General features: G+C 41.9%; 2 protein-coding genes across 8 annotated transcripts in view; one reads left to right on the top strand and one right to left on the bottom strand.

Moving 5' to 3' along the window:
* The window catches only part of DENND1A (DENN domain containing 1A), a 421,747-nt gene that overhangs the window by 352,212 nt on the left and 45,071 nt on the right, over positions 1-24,464 (top strand). Inside the window, exons 21-23 of one of the 3 annotated variants that reach the window (XM_084650293.1) lie at positions 2,680-2,808; positions 7,048-7,303; positions 8,468-10,720. The exons of 1 other annotated variant lie outside the window; for it this stretch is intronic. In XM_084650293.1, coding sequence (XP_084506419.1) covers positions 2,680-2,808; positions 7,048-7,303; positions 8,468-9,787 — 1,705 coding nt within the window. In that variant the 3' untranslated portion in view covers positions 9,788-10,720. Of the gene's footprint in view, positions 1-2,679; positions 2,809-7,047; positions 7,304-8,467; positions 10,721-24,464 lie in introns of those variants that run through there. One more of the 3 variants, XM_084650294.1, reaches the window with a different exon arrangement.
* Positions 16,287-24,464, bottom strand: part of CRB2 (crumbs cell polarity complex component 2) — a 58,848-nt gene continuing 50,670 nt past the window's right edge. For 4 of the 5 annotated variants that reach the window (XM_084650275.1, XM_084650278.1, XM_084650279.1 and 1 more), the window contains one exon: positions 21,321-22,696. In XM_084650275.1, the coding sequence (XP_084506401.1) occupies positions 22,469-22,696 (228 nt within the window). In that variant the 3' untranslated portion in view covers positions 21,321-22,468. Of the gene's footprint in view, positions 21,279-21,320; positions 22,697-24,464 lie in introns of those variants that run through there. The other variant, XM_084650277.1, reaches the window with a different exon arrangement.

Below are 24,464 nucleotides of genomic sequence, written 5' to 3'. Positions count from 1 at the left end.
AAACTCTAGTAGGTTTGCTGGGCTACTGTCAAGTGGTAATTCCCATGTATGAGAGAGAAAAGGAGTGTTTATACATAAGTCAAGAAAGGATGAAGCATTTTTTAAAATGTTTTTGACTATAAAAGTCTTTGTTAGCCCCTTTTCTAACCTTCATTGAAATGTTCTTGCATATGTAAAACTAGTGCCTGGAGGAGTTTTTCAAACGTTTTGTAGCAAATGTAGCTTGCTTCAGCGCCAGCACTTTGCTTTCCCTGGAATGTCCATTACAGCATGAGGAGAGAGGAACAGCTCATGTGACCACTCCAATTGGAGTAACACAGACTACAGTATAATCTGATCAGCTGTGCACACCCCAGCCCCAGTTACTCTGGCCTAATTGTGAGTAAATGTTTATCACAAAAATCACAGTGGGCATCTCACACCCTCTTGAGTTGTTGTTGCCCACAGCTCCCAACTCTCTTCCTCTTTTCGACATGCTCTTTCAGCCCATCTTTCACAATAGTGGTCAGGACAACAGAACTAAGAAAACACTGAAGACTGATCTCGAACACAAGAGCCACCAGGCTTTAATATGCCTGTGCCATAAGGCCAACAAGTCTCCCCCCCCCCCCCCCGTCCTTATTTGGGTCCTCTTCCGATTTCAACATATTAGCCCACAACATAAACTGCTCTAATTTAATGTGCAAATGTGGTTCCATCATCTACAAGATAAGAACCTGCTCCTCACTGTACATACTGTGCCCAACTCTGCATCCACTGAAGTAGTAGGAGTTTTGCTGTTGATTTCAGTGGTAGCAGGATCAGGTCCTTGTCTTTTGATTTTCTCTATGGCTTTGTGCTTCTGATAGTGTATCGCTGTTCATGGAGATAGCTGGGATCTTACTCAGCTGTGTACAGCAGATGAAATGAATGTAGTTGGGCAGAGACCTCATGGGGATGGCTGAAAATGACGCATGCTTTCATAACCCTCTATGATTTATTTTCCCTTCCCTCCCCTTCCCCGCCTTTCATTGTTTAAGTCGTCTCGGAATGAAAAGCGGGCCCAAACACACTGCTGTACGATAAGGCTCATGAGATTAAAATGCAGAGCTCTACGGTTAATAGTTTAAAATTGAATCTTTTTTTTTAAGTTTCTATTTGGGACTTATTAGTTCTTTAAAATGCTCTAAAAATATTTCCAAGAGTTCTTACATGCTAATGTTTAATAAGTGGCTTAGCCTTCCAGAGAGGAATGACAGATTTATGCTGTACTACATACATGCACTCTCTCCTGGTTGCTGCTAATTTTTCATTGCTCTTTTCTCCTTTGTATCCAGTATATTTCCAACATGGGCGCACTCTGCCATCTCCTCCACTTTTCAACTCAGGATCACTCTGAATGTTTAAAGCAGTAGTATCCACTTCATTTGCCCTGGAGCACATTCAGTAAATCATTTCTGCTTAACAGTGAAAAGAATAATCTAGCTTCTTTAAGATTAAACAAAACCAAATAAAAAAAGCAACTGGCAGCAACAATTATTAATGGAAAAGTATCCACAAAATCAGCGTCCCTGAAATACCTGTTCTATGTCCCATTCTCAGTTATATGCTTTCTCTTTCCCCCCATGTCTTCTCCTTACTATACAGATAGCCAGCTGTACATATGCACACCGAATTATGGTGTTTTCTTCATTATGGAACTTTGTCATTGACTTTAGTGGGCAAAAGATCAGACCTGGAGTTCTGATCTGTGTATTGTTTATTATATAGTTTGTGTGTTTATATGCCTATCGTCAATCTACTTATCTACAAACACACAGAGACATAGATATAATGTATGTTTACATGTAGGCACAGCTCATAGGATCAGCTGGACAAGACACATATTTTTATAACAAATAAATGTTTAAACAACGTCTCACAGATAAAAAGACTCACTGTAAAATCTTACTTGCAAAAACTTTAAACCACCATCTCCAGCAGAAAGACTGTGTATGTATTACAGTATATAACTAATGGGGGAGAGGGTAATATTTCATGTAGACACGTACTATACAGTATGTGTATAGTACATACACCCCTTTTCTAAAGCAGCACCTGGTAGCAACAATACCTCAAATCGGAGCAATTTTAAGACCAATATTAAGACATTAGCAGGCAGCATTTCTGGAGAGAGCAAGGTGTAGGTAAGTAGTGCAGCACTTCCTGGTACAATTAGTTGTGTGGCTTTGGGACAAGGAGGTTTGTCAAACATTTTGTGGATATTTGTCCCTCTTTACCCACTTGAGCAGTTCTCTTCTGCTTATCCTGCTTGATATCTCAACCTGTGTGTCATTAGATTGTACAATGAAGCTGAGAACAACTCAAAGGAATAATTTGGAAGGAGGTCAGATTGTTGGATGGAAATTGTGGTGGGAAGGCTGGTTTCCATCCTGGCTCCACTTACAGTGGTGATGGGTCTGCAGGTCCCAGCACCTTTTCCCAAGAGGCAGCAGTACTGGATGGTCTAGAAAAACAGTATGTTCAGCCTGCAAAGTTAAGCTGCACACTTACCCCATTGAGTCATATTGCATTCAGGCACTGGAGCAGTCAGTTGAGTTCAAAAATTACTTAGAACCTGAATTGCTTGGTTTTCTCTCCTCTCTGCAACTTTGAATGTGACAACTTGATAACTTCCTTTTCTCTTCCTGTTTCCTTCAGCCTTGTAAAGCCCATGCGACACTATACAGTCTTCCTCTCTGAGGACTCTTCTGGTGATGAATTTCAGCAGGAAGAGGATCCTGTCTCTGCCTTCTCTGAAAACTTTTTCTTCTCTGCTCCTTTTGAATGGTCTAGTCTTTATTCTTTCATTGTATTAATTCAGGCTTTGAACGGCGATATCTGCACCAGTCAAGGCTGCCTGCTTCTATGCTTGGATTTTTAAGAGTTTTTAAATCTTTTTATAGCACTTGATGACTGTATTAATATTTCTCCTGCTTGACTGTTCTGATTCTCTGAGGCATGCAAGAGCATGTGTTCTGCATGAAGCACTGTGCTATTTGTTGCCCACAATGTGGGTGCACAACTTATCGTGTTATTGGTGACTTGGGCTGTGTGGGAGGTGACCCTCCATTTAGCTTTTCTTTCCAGTGTATTGCTTTCCCCTCCTGTTTTCCTGCTCAGACCCTTTGCTCTTCTGCCATTCTTCTGCATCCAGGGCTACTTGTATGTTGTGAGTTGTCTTGTGAGCTTCTTATGCTTCAGTGCAGTCGTCAACCTTCTCTAGTTCCACCCTCTTATTTCCAGCCTCTCTGTTTCATCCCATACCAGGTCCTCAGTGGCTCCTGGAGGAGTAACCCTCAGGTTCCTCCCAAAGCCAGAGGATTTCCAAGGCGTCTCAGTGTGCAGTGTGACCCAAAATTACACAGGAAATAAAACAAGTAGTTAGTTGATCTTGCTTATTGTCTGTGCCCTTAATTGAACTCCCATTTTATTAACTTAATGTAAAGTACTTCATGGCAAGAACTTTTGACTTTACTCTTTATAAATTCCATTTTCAAATACAGTCCCAGAAATCATTCTTCATGATGGTAACAGTTACAATGCTTTGAGTTTCATAAATCAGTGTGCAGTTTTATTTAATCTTAGAGTGAGTGAGTGTATGTGTGTGAGAGAGAGATACCATATGTGTACTTATTTATCGGTAAATAGTAACTGCTAAGTTCATTCCTAAACCTCTCTAACACTTTTGAGCCCAATTTTCAAACAAAGACTCCTGCAGAGGATGTCTAAATCCTGAACTTAGAGGCCCATATCAACATTTTGGATTATAAATGCTTGTTTGAGGCACCTGTATATTGATTAGGTCATCAGCCGTAGGATTTTGAAATCCTTCAAAAGCACCCACGTTTGAAAATTGGCATGTCTGTCAGTTTCCATGAAGTTGGTCCATAGAACAGAATGAAACAGACCTATATAAAGTATTCCCACATCTTCAGAATTGGAATAATCAGGCAGAAAAAAGCTCACATGGGGTGAAGTGCAGACTGACTTGTAATACACACCTCTAGTTGTCATTGGCACTCTGAACATACCTCTCAGGAGGGCAGCGAGCGGTAAGGCCGTGATCCAAGAGATTGATCCTAATGGGCCAGTCAGACCAAACCTGAGGTCCCCCCTCCCACCCCCCCCCCCAAAAAAAGTTAATTCCTACAAAATACTGTTCATTCTTGCGACTCCATGCAATTCCTGGTTGTGCCCAAAGCCTGAGGATGAGGTGTTGAAATTTTGGGAGGAAGCCTGTTCTTGGACTATTTATGTCTGCTCCAAGAGCAGGAAGTGCCTGAAATATAGACAGCGCCTGGTCTCAAGTAGTTTCCACCACTGAGAATGACATGCAGTCAGATCTGAGTGCTTCTCCAAACCAAGCCTGCCTGTGACTAACTGCAGCTGTGTACGACTAGCCTGTGGGAAGGGGCTAACATGGTGGTGTCCAGGAGTCAATGTGCTCTCAAAGGTCATCTGATTTGTGACCTGTAGCCCTAGCTGTTGCTACATGTGTGGAAATATTCAAAACTCGGAATAACAAGAATATGATTGAGAATTTTACCCTGCTCCCAGATGGCCAACTAGCACCGCAATGAGTTGGGAGGAACGTAATGGCAGCCAGAGCAGCTGACTCTTTGAGGATTGGAGGTTGGGTTCAGAGACCTCTAGTAGTGGGTAAGATTACCCCATAATGACAGAGAAGGCACGGGACACTTAAGACCCACCATGGGTTGGCCATCGGAGGACAGAAAGGAAGATCCTGCACTTGTGTGCTTACGTAGGGGGAAGACCCCAGAAATATTTAATTCACCCTGTTGTATTTTTCCAATAAGAGCTGATGTAAAGGAGTTGTGAGCAAGTTGTGTGTGAGATTAAAGATGGAAATTCTGATCACATCTGAAAGATCATGCGTTCACATGCCTTCACTAAGGTCCTGATCCAAAGCCTACAGAAGTCAGTGGATCTCTCTCTTTTGACTTCAGTGGATTTTGGATCAGGACCTGAGTCATCGTAACTGACACTATGCTGCATTTCCACCCTCATAAATCCCACCTGGTTGCCCCAACTCCTCTTCATGCAAACCTGAACTTGCATTTCACAAGATGTGGAATTAATTCATTCTATATCGCCCCTCATGAAATAGTTTTATGCTGTAGGAGAAGTCACTAGCTAGAGATATGCACTACTGGGTGCCTCTGTCTTGTGCATCATTTCATGGCTGTACCGATTGTTGAATGCCAGTGTTTGTGTAATGATGAATGAAGCAAGGTACACTTTGCTCATAAATTTGCATTATATATTTTTATATTTTTTATATTTTATATATATATGGAAAGAAAGAGAAGGATTCTTCCACATTACATTCCCCACACTCTCAAATATTTTCTCTTAATCCAAAGCCTTGTTTAAATGCCACTGAGAGACTGGCTGCTAATCAAATGCCATTCACCACAGAAATCATGTCAGGTCTCATTATTAATTGGATGCACATTATGCTGCTGTTCTCCCATACGCAGAACTGATATGCAAATCTAATGGTGTTCAAGGAATGTTTTTCTGAAGTACATGTGAGCAGTGTATTCTAGTAACCCAGGGGTTGGCTGTAAATGTAAAATAGATTTCCCCATCATGGACTGCAGTGTCTCTTGATAAGATGACACCAGTATAATCATTGAAACTATGCACAGTACTCCCAATTACTGCAAGAAAACCCCATGACTTACATTCAGTGCTGAGTTAGCTGGAATTTAGAGAATGTAACTGTGTGCAAAACACAGGCGTATTTGCAACTTCACTTTCTTGTTGGGAATATCCAACTTCCTGCATAAAACAACTGGGTCTCGTTACAATATTCTACTTGTGGGCGGGCTCAAAGGCAGCCAGAGTGGAGAGCTAGTGTCAGATTATTCATGCTCAAATACAGCTCTGCTCAGTGAGTTTTCAACTGCATCATCGCTGCTTTCTGTTCAACCCTTCCTTTTCAGTACCCATCTTCCTCCATTTAAAATCCTCCAGTCTTAAGTCTTTTTTTTCTTTCCACCTCTGCTCACTGTATAGCCACACTCCCTCTGTTAAAGGGATACTGTCAAATGTAATTTGCCCCCCAAAAATATAGTTTTCATAAACTTATAAGTAAAGAAATTGGACTGTGATATTTCTAAACTCCAGTGGAAAAAGATTTTTAAAAACCAACCAAATGTTCCCCTGCAAACATTGCAGCATTGTGCTAGAGTTTTGAGAACCATTACGTGATGCTGACTTGTCTATTTCATTTGTCCTGGCTGAGTGAAATGTAAAAAGTAAACAGCACAAATTGTGAAAAGTGTACTTTTACTTTAAAAATTCATTAGCTATTTGTAAGATAGGGAAATTAAAATAATTTTTAATGGGGCAGTAAGTGTCCTTTTAAAACTGAACTTCTCTATATCCCCTTCATTCCTGTGTTCTACTTCATGGTTTATAAAGATGCTAAATTATCATGACCACCTTTTCTTGATGTGTTGGAAGGATTGTCGAGAAAAGAGAAGGCAATGGAGTAACCATTCTTTTCTTGCTGCTGCTCACAGAAATGTGTTTATTGAATGTTTTATTGAAAGATCAGTTAACACAATTCAGATTTAAACTGTTTTCATCATCACAACGGAAATGCAAAAAGTCAACCAGCATCATCTGTAGTGAAAGTAAATGCATGCGGATGTTTTAAAGTATTGATAATCTAAGTAGTAATGATACCTAGAAGAAAATCTTACTTTTGAAAACATTCCACCTTAAACCCTCATGTCTCCTAAATTAGGCCCATGTGTATGTTAGTTTCAAAGTGCAACAAAAGGGAAATAAGTCTAAAATGTTCAGAATTCAACCCAATGCAATGGGCTCAAGCCAGCCCCTACAGGAGGTACCGTAAGGGTCACATGACAGGTGTATCCATGCTGAGATCACTCTTGGGGATTCACTTCCTAGTTTGAAATGTTGCACGCTTCAAAAAGGATTTGAAATAAAATAATTCTAGATGTGAGGTGATAAAGCATTTTTGTCTCTTAGGCCTCAGCCATACCGGGCCCTGAAAGAGTCTGATAGTGCCGATGGGGAAGAGGTTCTCAGTCCAGAAAAAGCAGAGGAGGCTCTGCCCCCAAACCCTCCTACGCCAGACAAGGTCACAGAAGTTAACCTCCTGGAGGACATTTTCACTAATTTAGAGGTGGAAAAACAGCCTCAACCTCTCAGCCAAGCCAAAAGCTTGGAAGACCTAAGGACCCCCAAAGAGGAGGGTGTGCTGCAATGTACTTTTGATTATCAGGTATGGGCATGATTTTATACAAGGTAAATGATAAAGAATGGAAGGGCTTCTGCAGAATTAAAGTACCCTCCATCAGCCAGCCTTCTGTAAGAAAGAATTCTGTATTTCAGTGTAAATGCATCCATTTCCCCCATCCTCTCCCAGTGTGTTCAGAAGATTTATTTCTGAATGAGAGATTATGTCTGTGGTCTTTTGTTGCAACATAAAAGCAAGGAGGAACCGAGACCTTCATTTTCAAAGCAGAAATCCCGATCCATTTACAAGGGTTTTTTTCCCAGAATCTGCCTTGTCCCCCAGCTGTAGTACATTGATATCCTTGAGGTTGGTGCTCAGCAATGCAAATACTAAGCAGTTTAGGAAGCGAAAGGATGGTACAGTAGTTAGGGCACTAGCATAAGACTTGGAAAACCCTAGTTCAAATCTCTGCTCCACCACAGCCTGGTCACTTTGCCTTTCTGTGCCCCAGGTCCCCATCTGTACATTGGGGATAATAGTCCCACAAGAATTTGTGACCATAAATACAGTAAAGCTTTTGAGGCAATCTGATATTACAGCAATGGGGGCCAGATGAGTACCTGGGATGGACAGGAGATTTCGCGGTCCCTTCATTTCTGAGTTGACTGCATTTTGGCCCACATGAGTCAAAAGGGGGAATCAATTTGTAAAGTCTCATCATTGTTTATGCAGCATGTTTCCTGAATAGCCTTCTTAGCAAGTGCAAAACTAAAACAAAGACCCTTTGACATCTTGTGCAACACCAAGCAAAGGCATGTAGCATCACTCCTATAATGATACTTAATGGCTTATATCCAGGTATTGCAGAGCATTTGCTGTATGTTAATTAAAGCTTTTGAGCCTGGTCTCCTCCACTTCCCCCGTAAGTAGATTTCACTGTGTGCCGATTACATTTGGGAAATGGAAGGTGCAGGGATATGCCCAATGTCACACAACCTATCCGTGGCAGAGCTGGAACTAAAACCCAGAGGCCTGACTTCCCGTCTCCTGTCCTCACACCTAAACCACAATCTTTTCTCTGTCCCTCACCTGCAAATGCTTGCAGCATGTGTGCATCCTTCTCTCCAGCCCCCGTGTTGCCCCCTATTGCTGTGCTGTTCACGTCTGTGCTGAGCAGGAGATGTTAATCTGTCTTGTACTTTCTGGCAGAGGATGGATCTTGGTGAATCTGAGACAAGCAGGATTGTGCCATCAATGAAACTCTCTCATCCCTACAACAAGCTGTGGAGTATGGGTCATGATGACATGGCTATTCCTACCAAATATTCCCAAAGCTCACCAGAGAGGCCCCTGACTTCTTTTGGTACCATCCCATCAATCCCACGGAGACCCCGGAGCAGAGACAGCATCTTGGTGCCTGCAGAAAAGGAGGAAGGGAACACGACTGTTCAAGGGAACATCACCATCCCTAGACCACAGGGCAGAAAAACTCCTGAGCAAGGGATAGTCCCACCACCACCTGCACCCAGACCAGCCAAACCCCAGATTCCAGCTGGGACAGCAGATGCAGTGAACACCTACACTATGGGACATAGCGACTTGGTTTCAGAGCTCATGCAGGGGCCCCTTGGAGCTGGGACTGTGTCCCTTGGCCCAGAATTCAGACAGTCAGTAACTTATTCCCCTCACCCCTCTCAGCTTCTATCCAGTTCCAGCAGAACGACTGCGATGCTTCAGCCAGTCAAGGTTAATACGGAAAATGCCGGTAGTGAAAGTGACTATCTTCTTAGTCTGCTGGATCCATTAAAAACAACCAGCTGGCAAACCATGGGACCCCAGCAAGACTCTCGCAGTATGCAGAGCTCAGCCTCTCCAAGCTCTGCTGCTGGCTTTGCTTCAGTGGTGGGCGACTTTGCATCTCCTCCGCCGGCACCATTCACCCAGCCGCTGGGATACCCTCCTTCAGCACCGCCATTTCTGCAGCCATCCCTCAACCCATTTACACAGACAGTGCCAGCAGCCCTGACGATATCGCTGGTCAGGCCCCCAGGGGGGCCCTTTACCCCTCCTGTAGGTCACACTTATAGCTCCAGCTTCATGGCACCTAATTCTGGCTTTTACCAACCACAGCGACCTAAACCAAACATTTCAGCGTTGCCCAGGCCCCCCCTGTTTGGCCAGGCTGCGACAACACCACAGGCTAGTTCCTTCCTGCGGCACAGCCGGAACCCTTCCCCAGCCAGCTCTCTGCAGCCAGCACGTTTAAGTGGTCCTTCTAAAATCAGAACATTACCAGCGAGCCATTCTGGCTGCAAGATAGATGTCAAGCCAGGGTTGGCGCTAAGTTGTAACGACCCCCCTCTGATTCCCCCGAGGCCCACGAAGGGCTTAGAGTCAGTGTTACTTCCCTCAAAGCCTGAGGAGACAAAAGATCCATTTGAAGATTTGTTAAAAAAGACAAAACAGGAGGTTTCAGCCACCCCAGGTAAAGTAGAACAGCTCAGAAAGCAATGGGAAACCTTTGAATAATGCCCCACCCTATCTTCTTTCTTTTGGGAGGTGGATTTTTTATTTTAATATTATTATTATTTGAGCCAGCACCAAAACATGTTTCTTTATATGGAAAGTTACAGACACAGGAAACACACCTGCTTTTCTAGAATTCACATACCAGTGCTACTGGCTGGAGTCCATTTTGCTGATGAACCCCCACATTGTCCCATTACTCGCTATGGTTTCTCACTGGTATCCTAGCTGACTTCTTGCCTGCAGTCAGTGAAAACTCCAGTGACTCTTGCACCGGCCAGAGCATTCAGGTTATTAGGTTATTCTTTTCTTTTTCACAAACAGCTTTTTCAAGAAACTACTGAACCAGAAACTGCTCATTCCCTCCCTTGTATTCTCACAGTCCCAGGCACAGCCTGGAACATGACGCAGCATGTAGTTTTTGCTTCCTACCTGTGTGAACAGTGTTCAGATCAATTTCTTCAATTACACATATTGCTTATAATGTTTTGCTTACATATGTAGTGTGCAGCAAACTAACCAAGACTTGTGGTTTGTATTGAGTTAATCCACTGGGCTTAAATTGAGTTTGTTTAATAGCCTGTCTAGCAATATATACACTTGACTAATTACACAATTTTATCAGCTTTTGTTGTAGGGTTTGGGGTTTTTTTTTTTTACACTCACCCCACTACCACCACCCACAGAGCAGGGACTTCTTCAGTACAAAATTCATTACAATTCCCAGTTACAGCAAAACTCCAGCACAGAGCAAAGCCTCCTGCAGCTCAGGGCTCGATCCTCTGTCTCCAGTGGGAAACTGGAAGCACCAGCAATTCCGTTTTTAGACAAAGACATCGGAAGATGTCTTTTGATGGAGTTCTTAAACTATCTCCCAGTTAATCCGTAATTGTATGTTAATATTATGTATAAATGTTCTAGATGGCAGTATTTGAACTGGACGTAATAGTATCTTATTTTATTACAAAAAAGAGAACAAAAATCAGGGCATAAATATTCCCAGCTCTTGAGTTCTCCAAGTCATACAGTAGTACATTGACTAGGAGGCCTGGTTTCAGATTGGTAAAGCCACCGTACGTGTCTGTACGCAGAAATCACAAACTATAAATATTGCTGAGTAAGTGATATAACATTAGAAAATAGGTGACAGCTGCCTATCATTGCTGTATTTTTGGAAGCACTAAGTGCCACCTTGACGCAGCTGAGCTCTTATCACCGTGTTCAGGGCTCAGCCTCCCTCATTCATCCTGTCTGAAAAGTCATGAACTTTGTTCCTACTTTTGCTGAGAACACAAATGGGGGGTGGGATCATGTGATGTACTATAAAGCAATGAACATGTTAAAGGATTTATTGATTTGCATTTTGCAAGACATTTCTCTCTGGCCACCATGACCTCAAACATTTCAATGCTTAAGGTTGGCATTTCTTATAAAAACTGCTACCTTTACAGTGATCATTTTTGTTTGTGTTACTTAAGTGTTGTTGGGTTTTGGTTTTTTACTTGGACACAGGTTGCTTTAAAAAAACCTACTCAAAAGTGAGTTTGTCACCATTAAGTCTTTGCTTAAGTAAAAGAAGCAGTTGTGGACATATGGGAAATTCCTGAGAGGCTCTATCCAGATTCTCTCAGTATACGTGTTTTGTTCCTATAGCCTCCTTGGAGGCTCTCTTATTCTAGTGTGTTAAAATGGCTGTCTGCATTGCAATACAAGAGAAATCTACTCTAATAACCGAATGCCAACAGTCTGGGGGAGACCCTAATGTTGCATTTGTTATCGTTCTGTAAAATACTGTTGCTTTTACAAGCCATTCAATCAGTTTTGTATTATTTCTTTTTTCTTTCTTTCTTTCTTTTTTCCTGGAAGACGGGTGGTTTTGATATTGCCTAGTTCTGAATAGTAAAATATTTAAAGTCTGCAAGATTAGCTGCATTTTGTTCTAGACTATATAGAATGTGAATGACTGGGTTACCATTTTGGTCTGGAATCTCTGAACCCCTTTAGCTGCTGTATGCTGAGTCATAAAACTTTCTCAGTTCTCATAGGTGTACACTATAAAGTGGTGCATATGAATTGCATTTACATATACTTCTAGTTTCTCCTTTTTAATGCTATGCACTGACTGTGTACTGAGTATTCCTTTTAAACTAAGTGGGAAAATGCGACGGTATTTCTGTATCATTGCAAGGTATTTTCCAGCCTTATTTAATGTTTTATTCTGTTCACCAATTTCTATAACGTATTCCAGAATGCAGTCTTCTACACTGTTCTTTTGAAATGCACAAACACTCCTTGATTTTAAGAGGCCAATCCTGAGACACTGAAACGTATTAAAACACTTTATCATGTTATTCACTCTTCACTTTATTTTACAGAAGGAAAAAACAGGTGGGCCCACCTGAGAAAAATCCTTAATAGTAGTGAACACTTTGCTAATGTTTGTCCTTTTCCTCACTTCTTGGATTGAATTTGCAAATAAGGGAATCCTTTTTGCAGGTTTAGCATAATAAAAGAATCAAACCATCAAGGATGGTATTAATTGTTTGTCTCATTTAAACTGTTGAATATCTGACATGGTTTTCATTTAATAGTGGCAGATTTAAGCAAACTGTGTGGTTGGAAGAGATGTCTCAGCTACTTAATGTAGGACTCAGATGTAATGTTGCTTTTTTGGTTTTAAAGTACCTACTTTGAGGTCTGTATTAGGGAATCCGGTATGCTGGGCATTGCATTCACCTAACAGCTAACGTATTTTTAGCAATTTCCCAATGGCATTATACTCATCTTAAGATTTTTTACACCTTAGTTGGCGATGTGCACGTTTGTTCTTTTTTTGTATTGCATTCCTTATTTACATTTGCTCTTATCCATTAGAATGTTCTTTTCCCTCTCATTTTAAATGTCGCTAAGTGAATGGGCCAGAGTTCAGCAATGCTCCTACAGGTAATCAAAACTGCTGTTCTGACTTGTCCCACTGATCAAGTTAGAAGCATTTTAGGGTCTAGGACTGGATAATTTAGGTTAAAAAAAATTATTTAATTTCTGTGTGTGTCTGTCCTTGAGAAGCCTATATAAAGTGTGCGTTTATTACTTTGAATTAATCTTCACAGAAATGTCAGACATTTTATGGGACATAACCATTAGAGTTGGTTGGTAGTTCTTCAGCTAATATTTTTCATAAGTAAAATGTCCATTTATCAAAACCAAAACTTTTCATGGAAACCTCATTTTTGACTGAACTTTGTTGGGAAGATTTCTCAGGTCTGAGAGTGAGTGTGAGACACCCACTGGGCACTCACCTGGGATGTGGGAGACCCAAGTCCAATTCCCTGCTCTCTCTGATTCAGCACCAACTGGGCCTTTGGCTATTCTGTTCTGGCATGGTGGGCTGCGTGTGTCTTTTTTTTTCTTTCATGAAAAAAATGTAGAAGTTCTCATTCCGTATCAGAATGAAAACAAATGTTGAAACGTTGAACAGTTTTGCAAAACAGAATTCTTGTTTTCTAGATGGTGGGAATTGCCCTTTACACTCTCCAAACTATTGTATTCAGCATGCACCAGCTCTTCTGCTGTCTTGTATATATTGTTTTAAATGTATTTCCACCCAGCCATGCCCTTTTGAAAGCTCAGCTGTTCAGTTATCCTTAGCAGCGGCTCCTTTTGGGTCACATGACCTCTTATTACTTTTCAGCATCAGGGAGGTAGCCGTGTTAGTCTGTATCCACAAAAACAATGAGGAGCTCGGTGGCACCTTAAAGACTAACCGATTTATTTGGGCCTAAGCTTTCCTGGGTAAAAAACCCACTTCTTCAGATGCATGGAGTGAAAATTACAGAATTTTCACTCCATGCATCTGAAGAAGTGGGTTTTTTTTACCCAGGAAAGCTTAGGCCCAAATAAATCTGTTACACTGAAAAATAATATCAGAACTTGTAGTAGTAGGCAGATGAGAATTTTGGCCTCCTTGTGCTAATGTTATACAGATGTTACCGATGTTAATTACCTCCCAGAACTGTAGTGGCCCTGCACACACCCAGCATTTTCCTGGCATGAAATGGGATTTCCAAGCTTGGTCTAGAATTTAAGGGTAAAAATTCAAACCAGAGAAGAAGTATCTGCCCAATTTGTTTTCCAAATAGAAGGGGGTAAAAATCCATTAGCACAAGTGAGTGCAGCTTTTCTTTCAAGGGAAATGCACACCCCTTTAAACAGATGAAACTATCAGTCAGGTCTGGTGACAGCTTGACTGAAGTGAAGTGTATGCAGTACTGTTGTTCCTTCAGCTAAGCAAGTGCTATTGGGATATATGCAGTGTAGTCCCACTTCAGGAAAACATCACTCTTCATGAAAGCACTCAAGCACGTGGTGCCTAAATGCATTCCTGAATTGGGGCCTAGGCACATTCAACTCCATAAAAAAGCTGAGACACAAAGTAGGTGAGGTAGTATCTTTTACTGGACCAGCTTCTGTCAGTGAGAGCAGCTTTCAAGCTCCACAGAGATCTTCGGGTCTTATCTTCAGTTTCTCTCACCAACAAAAGATGGTCCAACAGAAGGTATTACCCCTCCCACCTTGTCTCGCTCATATCCTGGGACCAACATGGCTATGACAGCTCTGAATAAAAATTTTAAACAGACTAAAGTTCTGATGCCCTGTAGACTCCTCACATCAGCACCTATAACCAAAGTGGTTTCTCCTGTGCCAGGGGAATAGATTGACTAGAGTGGAGAATAAAAATAAATCTACTTGGAGTCATTTATAGTCTCCACAGTCTGTTCTGGGGTCCCTATGACTTCTACACCATAAGCTTTGATTGCGATCACCCCCACTTTGTCAGCTGAAGCTTCTTACATTGCTTACACTATATTATCCAGGGCAAGTTTCGCGTGTGATCTGTGTCCTTTGTGCCTGTTCTTCCTGTGCAATGAACAATTTATTTTACAACCGTACCTTTTCAGGTTATGCCCAGTGTGTTTTCCCTTCATCCTAGAAGTCACTATACGCCATGAAAGCAGAAATGCAGTTCAATCTGTGGGTAAGGGTACTGCCATCAACTAGGACTGAATCTGTTACAGTAGGTGTGATCAGAAAGTGTTCACCTTTTGAAGAACAGGTAAAGTTTGTTTACTGAGCTGTATACAGTTATTAATTCCAACTAATAGAGGAAATATTTAAGTGCAGTGATCAGAGGGTGTGATTTTTACTTGTTAATCATTAGCATAACTCCTGAAATAGAAGAAAAGCAAAATGAATGGAATAGCTAGCTATTTTGTAGACCACTGATCAAACTTTAAGTCTCAGGCACTTTGTCCAAAGGCATTTTGAATCAATGAGGCATGGCAACCTGATCCTGTTCTGTGGTGAATGCCTTCAACTCCAGTGGAAGTCCTTTAAAGTTGAGGATGTTCAGCCCTTAGCAGATTGGGCCCTCATTCAGCGTTTGACTAATGAGCTGTTTATTCCTTCATATCAGACTTTACTACATTAAAAGATCGTGAAGCGCGTTGAGATCTGTTGATGAAAACCATTATATAAGAACTAAGTATTATTTCGTTCTGAGAATAAGAGCAGGATGTGCAATATAGGCCACGTCTCAGCGTGGGCTGTCAGTGTGGTTACTATTGGGGAGAAGGGTGGAGTTAATCCCCAATAGATGTTGTGGCATGTGAGACGTTAAGTAGTAGGATGACACTTCTATCATAGTTGTGATTTTAAGATAATGGGGAAAACAATCATGTTGTTAATGCCTCTCCACTCACATCATTCTGCAATAAGACAAAAGCTTTATGAGCTGTGAATGTAGGTATAAGAGTCTGTTCAGTCTGGAATAGAAAATGTGGCCCCACAATCTCTCACAGGGGTAGAAGCTGCAACACCACCTCTGAATGTGGAAACTGTTGTATGAATCTGTGTGTCTGTTGGACAGTGAACATATCTGGATATTTTTCAAGAGAACGTTAGTGTCTTGCAAATCCCTGTGTAAATAGCTAGATATGAAAATATGCTCAGTATACACAGCACTCCTGCCAAAGCTCGACTCTCTTGGGTGTATGATGTGCTTTGATGTAGCTGGTATCTTACAGGGCACAGGAGTACCAGGGATGTGGATGTTTTACTGCCATTAAGCAGAGGTCAAGTGAATGTTGTTTCTGTATTTTGGTATGATGGATGTAATGTTATAAAAAAGCTCCAGTCAGATTGCATGTTTGAACAATTAATTGATTACATTGAGTTCAGCCCTTGTAAACCAGCTTTGGAGATTTTTCTCTTACCGTGTAAGTTTTCTTTTCCACCTTAGAGTATCTTCTATTCCATACGGCAGCACAGAATTAGAGAATAGGCCTAGGTTTCTTGGAATATGCCATCTGTTCCATTGAGTGTGGCATGTGAATTTACTCCAATAATTTAAAGAAGTTTTCCAGCATTTTGCACCTATATGATTGGCAGCTAAATAAGTGCATTCCCCAAGTGTGATTTCTTTGGATCATATAAGTTAGATCTTTCCAATCTTCTGAAAGTCAAATCCATACCCGGCCTTGTCTCACTTCTGTTTTAGAAAGGTATCAGGCACTCTGACTAAAAGACTGTGTTCCATGAAATTCTTAATTTTAATGCACCAAATACTTTGATATCTAGGTGACTGTGTTCCTTCACTCCAGCCTGTTGGGCATATCCACCAAGCATGTCACTGTGGCCTAATCTGCCCAAACCCCTCCACTACTAACTGATGTGTTTTCCTTATTTATTTGGTGGAAGATCTCAGATTCATCTGTGCTGGCACTGCTCTATAGGTTAGCAGTTTTTCTTTTGTTACGTATTTACATTGTTTAGCACTCCCTGTACTAAGCACAGTCATTCTTAAATCCACATCCAACTATTGTACTTATGAATTCTAATCTCTGCTACTGCTGCTTCTGTACTCTGTGGCTTTACACTCTCCCAGGAAAGTGAGGTTTAGCTGGGTTGGAGCTGAGCTCCTTCCGTATTGCAGGTTCAATATTCTCATCTGGGGAAAAGCTTCACAGCTCATCCTGCAGCTATGGCAGGAGTATCACCCCACACTCACAGTGGCCAATGGAGATCACAAGCTTGGACGGGATTATGCTGTCTGGGGCACAGCTAAACTTCTGCTCGGGTGGCACTGCTGACAGCCATATAGGTGGAAACATGAGCTTCTGCTTAGGTGGCACAATTGACAGTGTCACTCCCAGTCACAAGCCTGGTCTCTAGTTTAATTGATGTCCCCAGACAACATGAGTCCAGCTGTTAGAAGGCAACCTTCCATGGAGACTAACCTCCCTCAGAGAAAGGGATAGCAGTACAAGGGGATACAGCCACTGTGTTGAGTTAACTGTGTGCCAGAAAGTATTTATAATGTTTTTATATAGATTTCACAGAGGCACAGTAAAGGTGGAGATCAGCTCTCTCTGAAAATCAGGCCATTGGTCTTTGAAGTGAAGGCTCCTGGGTCTAACCACTCAGCCTCCCTAAAACCACACATTCTAGTGGTGGCAGGGCAGAACCATCCTTTCATGCATACTCCCCTATAGCTGCCATCCTCTGTACTCCGCCCCCAAAGCCACCCACCTCTGCCACATAGTGTCCCTCATTTCTACTCCATGAGAGACTGTCACTAAAATCTGTCCTGATTAAGACCTCAAAGGCTGGTAGGAGATTTCACCTTTTCTCCTGATTTCATGGCTGGCTGTGTCCTCTCCGCTCCCTCTTCTAGAGGGATTAAAATTAATTAATGGTGAGCAAGTCCCTCAGCCAGCAGTGATGCGGTTTGCCCTCATTTCATCCACTGAAAGCTTGTATTACGATACATCTAAGCTTGTAAGTAAGTTACCATATAGTCTATGAGCCAAGTTTGTGCTGATGTTCTATTATTTGCATGATTGTAATGCCTACAAGCCCCAGTTGTGTTCATTATCAGCTAAAGATACTACCAGAGACAAGGCTCAGATGCATTTTTTAACCAGCTTTTATTGTAAATAAATTTATCTGAGAGACAGTCTAATCTTTACACATCTATGCAATTTACATTTACAAAAAAAATCAACTGTCTTTGAGGAACATCATCTGTAGCAAATTGGTTTGTGAAAAAATATATTCAAAAATTAAATATCAAAAGAAAATTAAATTCACAGTGGAAAAAATGCTCCATAAATTAAATAGCAGAAATGTTAAAAATACTTTGTCATGGTCTTGTATCCTTTCACTAGTTGTGGTTTTGGAATACTTGAAGTCAGGCTAGTACACCTGCTTTGATAACCTTGTAAAGAAACTGGGATTACCTAAGAGGAGAAGAGGGATGTAGATGCACCTCTTGCTTTCAGTTTACCTTCAGGCTGGTTTTTAGGTCTCCTGTCTTACCCTACTATTTGTTTCATAGATTCTTATCACCTTTAGGGATAGTTCAGTAGCTTTGTAATAGTCATTTTGTGTAACACGAATCCATTTCTTATCTCAGAATAGCAGTGGTTTTAGGGCTTGTTGCTGCATTTGTTTTTTGAATTTATACAACGTATGTTTTTAAACTACAAAGTGCAACTGAAGAAGAAAGGTACAAGTTTCCCACTGCACCTGCATGCAGATGTGCAGCAACCTCTTCCTATTCTAGTCTGGGTTTCTGGGGATTCAAGAATCGTAAATATACCTGCTGTGGATTTATGATGTGCTTTCATGGGATAACTCAAACTCATTTCACCTGGGACCTAAATGAAGGTTTTATCTAAAGCCTCCTGAGGTAAGGCTAGGGCACAGTCCCACCTCACTCCCTGGAATGCTTTGGCCATAGTTCATCAAGGTTATACTTCCAGGGAGAGAGGCCCACCATCATTGTCTTCTGGTGAGAAGGGTCTCCTGGACATGGCAAGCTAATCCAGCCTTGAGGCAGGAACAGTGGGAGGTGGATTCATCCCCTTTCCCAAAGAGTCCCAGCAACCAGCTCAGCTGTGTAGTGCCTGTCTTGTAGGACCTGTTTCCCCCACAATTGCTCAAATGCTGCTGGCCACAAACGCTGTTTCAGAATCTGCAGTTCATCCAGTCTCCCTGCAGCAGCTGGGTTGATAGCACAGACAGTGTCCTATTGCTAGAGGATCTGGAAGCAGCAGTGTTGAGTTAAACCTCAGTAGAAAACAATTGGAGAACTAACAGGTAGAACAGATCACTGGGTTTAAAGGTAAATTACATCAGCATTAATACTAAATAATAAATCTGTGGCAGTCTACATGTACTGAAATGTAGATCAGTGGTTCTCAAACTTTTGTACTAGTGACCCCTTTCAAATAGCAAGCCTCTGAGTGCAATCCCCCCCCTTATAAATTAAAAACACTTTTTATATATTTAACACTATTATAAATGCTGGATGTGCAAAGCGGGGTTTGGGGTGGAGGCTGACAGCTCACGAGCCCCTTAGGGGTACCAACTCCCAGTTTGAGAACCCCTGATTTAGATCATCTCTTCCGCAAAGATATTAACAACTCCCTACCCTTGAATGGTCACCCCTTGCTTCTCCTCTGTCAATCTTAGAGGAATGGCAACTTTGTATCATAATCCTATGTGCAAAAATTCAGATAAATGTCACATTACAAGTGAAAGTTGTTTTCAAAATAAATGGTCTTCATTCAAACATTTATTTGCACAAAAGGGACTTGCCCTGAAGAGGACTGGCTGAATCTCTAGTTTTAGACCTGTTCCCTGTATTAGAATTTCAGAACTATTTACAGCAACTGTAAATAGAATAATACTTTCAAATACCAGAATGGTATAGAGGATTTCCTTCCAAAGGCAATCTGCTGTGATGTGTGTGTGTGTGTGTGGATTCACACCTCTGCTTATTAAGGAGTACTCTGTAGATATGAGCAGACACTGTTTTGTAAAATATTTCTCACTGGTCTTTGTAATAATTATGATGATAAGCTAATGATTTTAGACCTCAGTTGGCATGTGCTGTAGCAGGTGTTTGCATAGTGTCTGACACACTGTGGTGGTCAGGGAATACTGCATGCGGCAGCTATAAAAAGGTGGAATGGAGACACACAGGAAATAGTATGTCCTTCTCAGGGAAATTAGGATGAGAAAAATCAGTGTAATATTTTACAAAACAGTAGAACACTTAATTATATATTTAATGCGTAGTTCAACACATTTCTTACAAGGGGTGAAATTCACCCCTGTGTAAAGGGCCAGCCGCAAACCCCATTGTGCTATGTTAAGTGCTGGCCCTCTGCACACCAGTGAATTTCACCCGAGTACACAACTCCCTGAAATCTTAGTGGGGCTGCTCTCTGCACTTCTACAAACTAAATCCAATCCATATTTCTTACTCAGGACTTCAGGAGTTTTACTCCAGCTGATTGTGTGTAGGTGGCAGATGCTACACCTATGAAACAATTTTAAAAACCCAGTATCCGGGCCACTAAGACCCTCCTCACTGTAAATTCTGATCAAATAAGTGATCAGTTTTTCTCTAACTAAACATTCTGTTTGAAAAAGTTAATACTGTAACTGGTGATTCATTCTCAACAAGGCACTTAAAATATTCCAGCAGTTTAGTCGTAAAACAATCAGGTGTCTAACAAACACACACATTTTAATTTTCCTTCAATGTAAGTGGTGATTCTAATCTAGTCCCTGGAAGGATGGAGCTATGGAAAGTGTCTTCCACAAGTGGTCAATCGCCCTGTCCTTGCAGGGTAGGGAGAGGGGATTCCTTCCCCCTGAACTGGTGGATTTCTTGGAGTTGCACTCTGCATTAAGTGAAGAAATTAAATGCTTACTCTGTTAACTAGGCCTCCCTGAACTGTCTTCTTTCTGCTGTTTGCCAACTACTAATGGGCAACATAATGTTTGTGCTGATTTCATGGCAGTGAGAAGTACTGCTGACTTGAACCAAAGGGAGAGGAAGGATGAGGGATATTGTACAGGTGGGCTCTGCCCCCTCTCTTTTCCTAATCAGCGTAGGCTGTGTAACGTTTTTGTATACAAACAGCTCAAGCAGTAACTGCCCTTAAAAGCTTTCCTTTGTTCCCCCACCCTTTCTGGCTGAGCTGTTTTCACCAGGGTTATGCTGCAATAACAAAGCCCAAAACAAGGTTCATTAGTGCCAGTCAACAGTGAATGGGCAGCTGCCCCCATCCTGTAGAGAAACCAAGTGGTGAATGGCATTGCCCCACAAAGAGCATCTCCGACTTTAACATATACAGACAGAACTGTGGCATTCTAGCAACCGTAATGGCTGAAAACTGCAGCCCCTGATCATACCTAGTGCTCATATCAGCCTCTCTGTTGGCGGCAGCTTGATCACGTTCCACAGCTCGACTCGTGCCCCGTCTTTCTCCTGGCGGCTGGGACTATATGTTCCCTGAGTCGCTCTCCTTTTCTTCATGGCAATCGCAGAGGCTGCAACAAGTGCAAGGAGCAGGATAGCCCCTGCAGCCCCGACTGCTCCCACAAACGAGGAGTTGCTAAGATGCGCCCATGCTGGCTGCTGTGGTGGAACACAGCGTTACTGACTTCACTCACAGAGTGCTTGAGTAGAAAAAGTTGTATATTTCATGAACAATCAAAGCCACCACCAGCCCAGTCTAGCCCCTCCCTCCACCACCACTTCCTTTTATTGCAGTTTTACTAATTTTTACTGCGTTTTAGCATGAGAATTTCCAGGCCATTTCATCAATTCTTAGTGGAGATGAAAACTGTTTGGTGCAGTGGTTGCGGCTCAAAGCCTCTAGTTCATAGAGGTGAAAACCATGTACTTAGGGGGAAGCAATGCAGTTGGTATTTGCCTATTTGTCTGTTAGGTGATACTGTCCCCATCCCTCGGTCTCAGAGAACAAAGAACAAACATTTGGCAATAGGCACTGAACTAGCACAAGCATTGTAGGTATCTCAGTCCACCCCCTCCGAAACAAGGTTATTATTACACACTTCCTGGGCGGTACCCATGGGAATGTCTAACGTTCTATCCCAAACAGAGGTTACTTTATAAAATGTGTTGATTGTACAATGACTTCAGTAGTTCCTGACAGTTCCTTCAAATGTTGTGTCTATCAGGAGGCAAGAGTTCACAGCTGCTGTTGCTGTTAAAGACTACATTGTGAAAACAGTTTTGGAAACACTCGTACCCCTCAGCCCAATAGGGCTGCAAGTCCGTTTGAATTTTTGGAGAGTTAAACTAACACACAAAACGATCATATCTTCTATACATTTCGACTCAGTATTTAACATTAAAGTAGATAGTTTGCTTTGCAACTCAAGGAAAAGCTTCCCCACCTGCAGCAGTTTTCGTGTCTAATTAATTTTTCCTTTTGCAGCAGTCTTTAACAGTGTGACTGCTGTACAAGTGGTGGAATGGGGCATGGGACATCTCTTAGCAGGTGCAAACACCTACATCATCTCAGAGAGCTCCTGTCTCAATAGGAGTCTAGTGGAGGCATGAAAGGAAGCAGGTCAAGGGTTTTATTTTGAGCCAGAGACCAGCAGTGTGTAGTTGACTTGATTAACATGTAATGTGCTGGAACTGCCCCTGTTTAAACAATCTGCTGTGTATGTGTAAGTCCAGGTCACCACCAATGCCTTGAAGGAACTGAGCTAGAGGAGGGTCTGTTGCCACAAGTGCTGGAAAAATCTCAAGGTCAAAACAGACCTTGCAGGTGCATCTCCTTGCCAAGGTGCTGCCTATATTAAACGCTCTTCCGGTGGCACCTTTAGGACACTGTCCATCTCCAAGCGAGCTCCTGCCACCTCTTGCTGGCTTGGGCTGTAGGTTCCCTCCGATTGGCGCCTCTTCCGTGCAGTGAGAATCATGAATATGAGACCAATAATAAGTAGCAGCAAACAGCCACAGGCTACAGGGGCAGCTACTTCAATTAATGGGAATGGGAAGAAAGCACCTGGAGTCCCTTTCTGCAAAAGAAATTAATGGAGAAACAATGAGACCCCAGCAGTTACAAGGACTCGCATGTAGCTTACTTGTGCTCCAGGAGTCAAGGGAGGGATCAAGGAGCCCAGACTGGGCTAAAGCATAAACTGAGACTAGCCAACAAAGGACGAAAACTGCAACCCAAATGAAAGTAAGAAGCACAGAGCTTGGGAGGGCCGCTGCGGAGAGAAAAGTCTGGGTTAGCTTCAAGCTTAAATCTCTCCATCAAGCCAGATTTAAATTGAAATAAAAATTCACATAGCGTAATGTTTGTCTAAACAAAAAACAGCCAGCATTGACCTCTGTATTTTTTACCTTAACCACTCACATTAGGGCCAACCCTCAAGCCTGTGTGCATTAAAGAACTTTGGTCCTGCATTTCCGGTCTTCAGGAAGGGTGACACTTAATCTATGTAATACAGAGAATGTTATCAAGCATGCATCACCAATGGGATCGTTAACAGCATTATGATAATTCAGGCAGGGTCACAAGGACAGAATTATCCCAAGGAAGCGAAGAGCAGGAACTCATTAATGCTGGGAAGCTAACTGCCCTGTACCCCAGCAACAAAACTGTTAAAAAAAAAAAAAAAAAAAACCAGCAGATGCAGTCTGCTCAGCCCTTCAGAAGTCAGTGTTAGGAAGGGTGGAATGGTCCAAATAAGGGCACATGCTCTGTATTCTTCACTAACATGGTCTTTTATCTTATTTGTGGATTTTCACAGCAGGACCCATCCATTGAGATGCAGAGGCCTATGCAATCAGAGGCTGCACTAGGAATCTTGTACTGTAAGAAAACTCATTAACATACTTGTCAGACTAAAATATAACAAGTTGGTGGGCGTTACTAGCAAGGTATCAAAAATTGGAAAAAGTTTTCAAAAACTGACAAGAAAATCTAGGGTAATGCAATCCCCCAGTAAATCTAGAACTCTCCCTACCATAGCGAGGGATGGTTTGTTTAATGTCGTCTCTGCTAAGGGGTTGAAGAAATTATTTGGCTATCAAACCTTCATCTGCAGCAAGATTAAATGCACAGGCCCTTGTTTCAGAGCATACTTGCAGAACTGTGTTTGGGACATCAGATTAACATAAACTTTACTAAAAACAGATGTTTGCAGGCTTAGCAGTTAATACATCTGACAGCCAGAGAAAAGGCTGTGTGGTACCAAAGCAGCACAGAACGAGCATAGCTATCTGACTAACTAGAGGACCTGAGGAGGCTTATAAGGAACAAGACATTTTAAAATAGTTCAGTAGTGAGTTCTGGGCTCTAAATCCCTACAACTGGATACCCTGAAGCTTGTGTGTTACTAACATGCAATTGTCCAGCCAATTACATAGGAATTTTATTTATTAAAAACAGTACAGGCTCCAGCTTTAAGAAATACCAGCTCAGAACAAACCTAGTCAGGCACTAAAACTGGGGCAGCTGGATTCATGTTTTAACCCTGGCAGGGGGGACTAGCAAAAGGTATGAATTCAGCAGCACCCACTTCATGCTCTGGTCTCATCAGCTTTCACAAGCTAAGCAGGGTTGGGCTAGGTCAGTAAGTGGATGAAAGATTTAAAAGGCAAGATGAGGTTCCTGGAAGAAGTTAATGCATTAATATGTTCATTCCTTTGGCTCCTTTAGGATTAGAGGTGCCCTGAGAGAGACTAATGTGCAAACACGGTGTAGGATCTTGAAAGTTGCCTCATTAAAGAAAGTTTGTATTTAAAGGGAGAATTAGCCTAAAAATGTTACCTAGT

Source organism: Lepidochelys olivacea, assembly GCF_965140295.1.
Source record: "Lepidochelys olivacea isolate rLepOli2 genome assembly, chromosome: 16".
In the NCBI taxonomy this organism is placed as follows: domain Eukaryota; kingdom Metazoa; phylum Chordata; order Testudines; family Cheloniidae; genus Lepidochelys; species Lepidochelys olivacea.
Note: the sequence above shows the minus strand (reverse complement) of the source record. Positions and strands in the feature narration are given on the sequence as shown.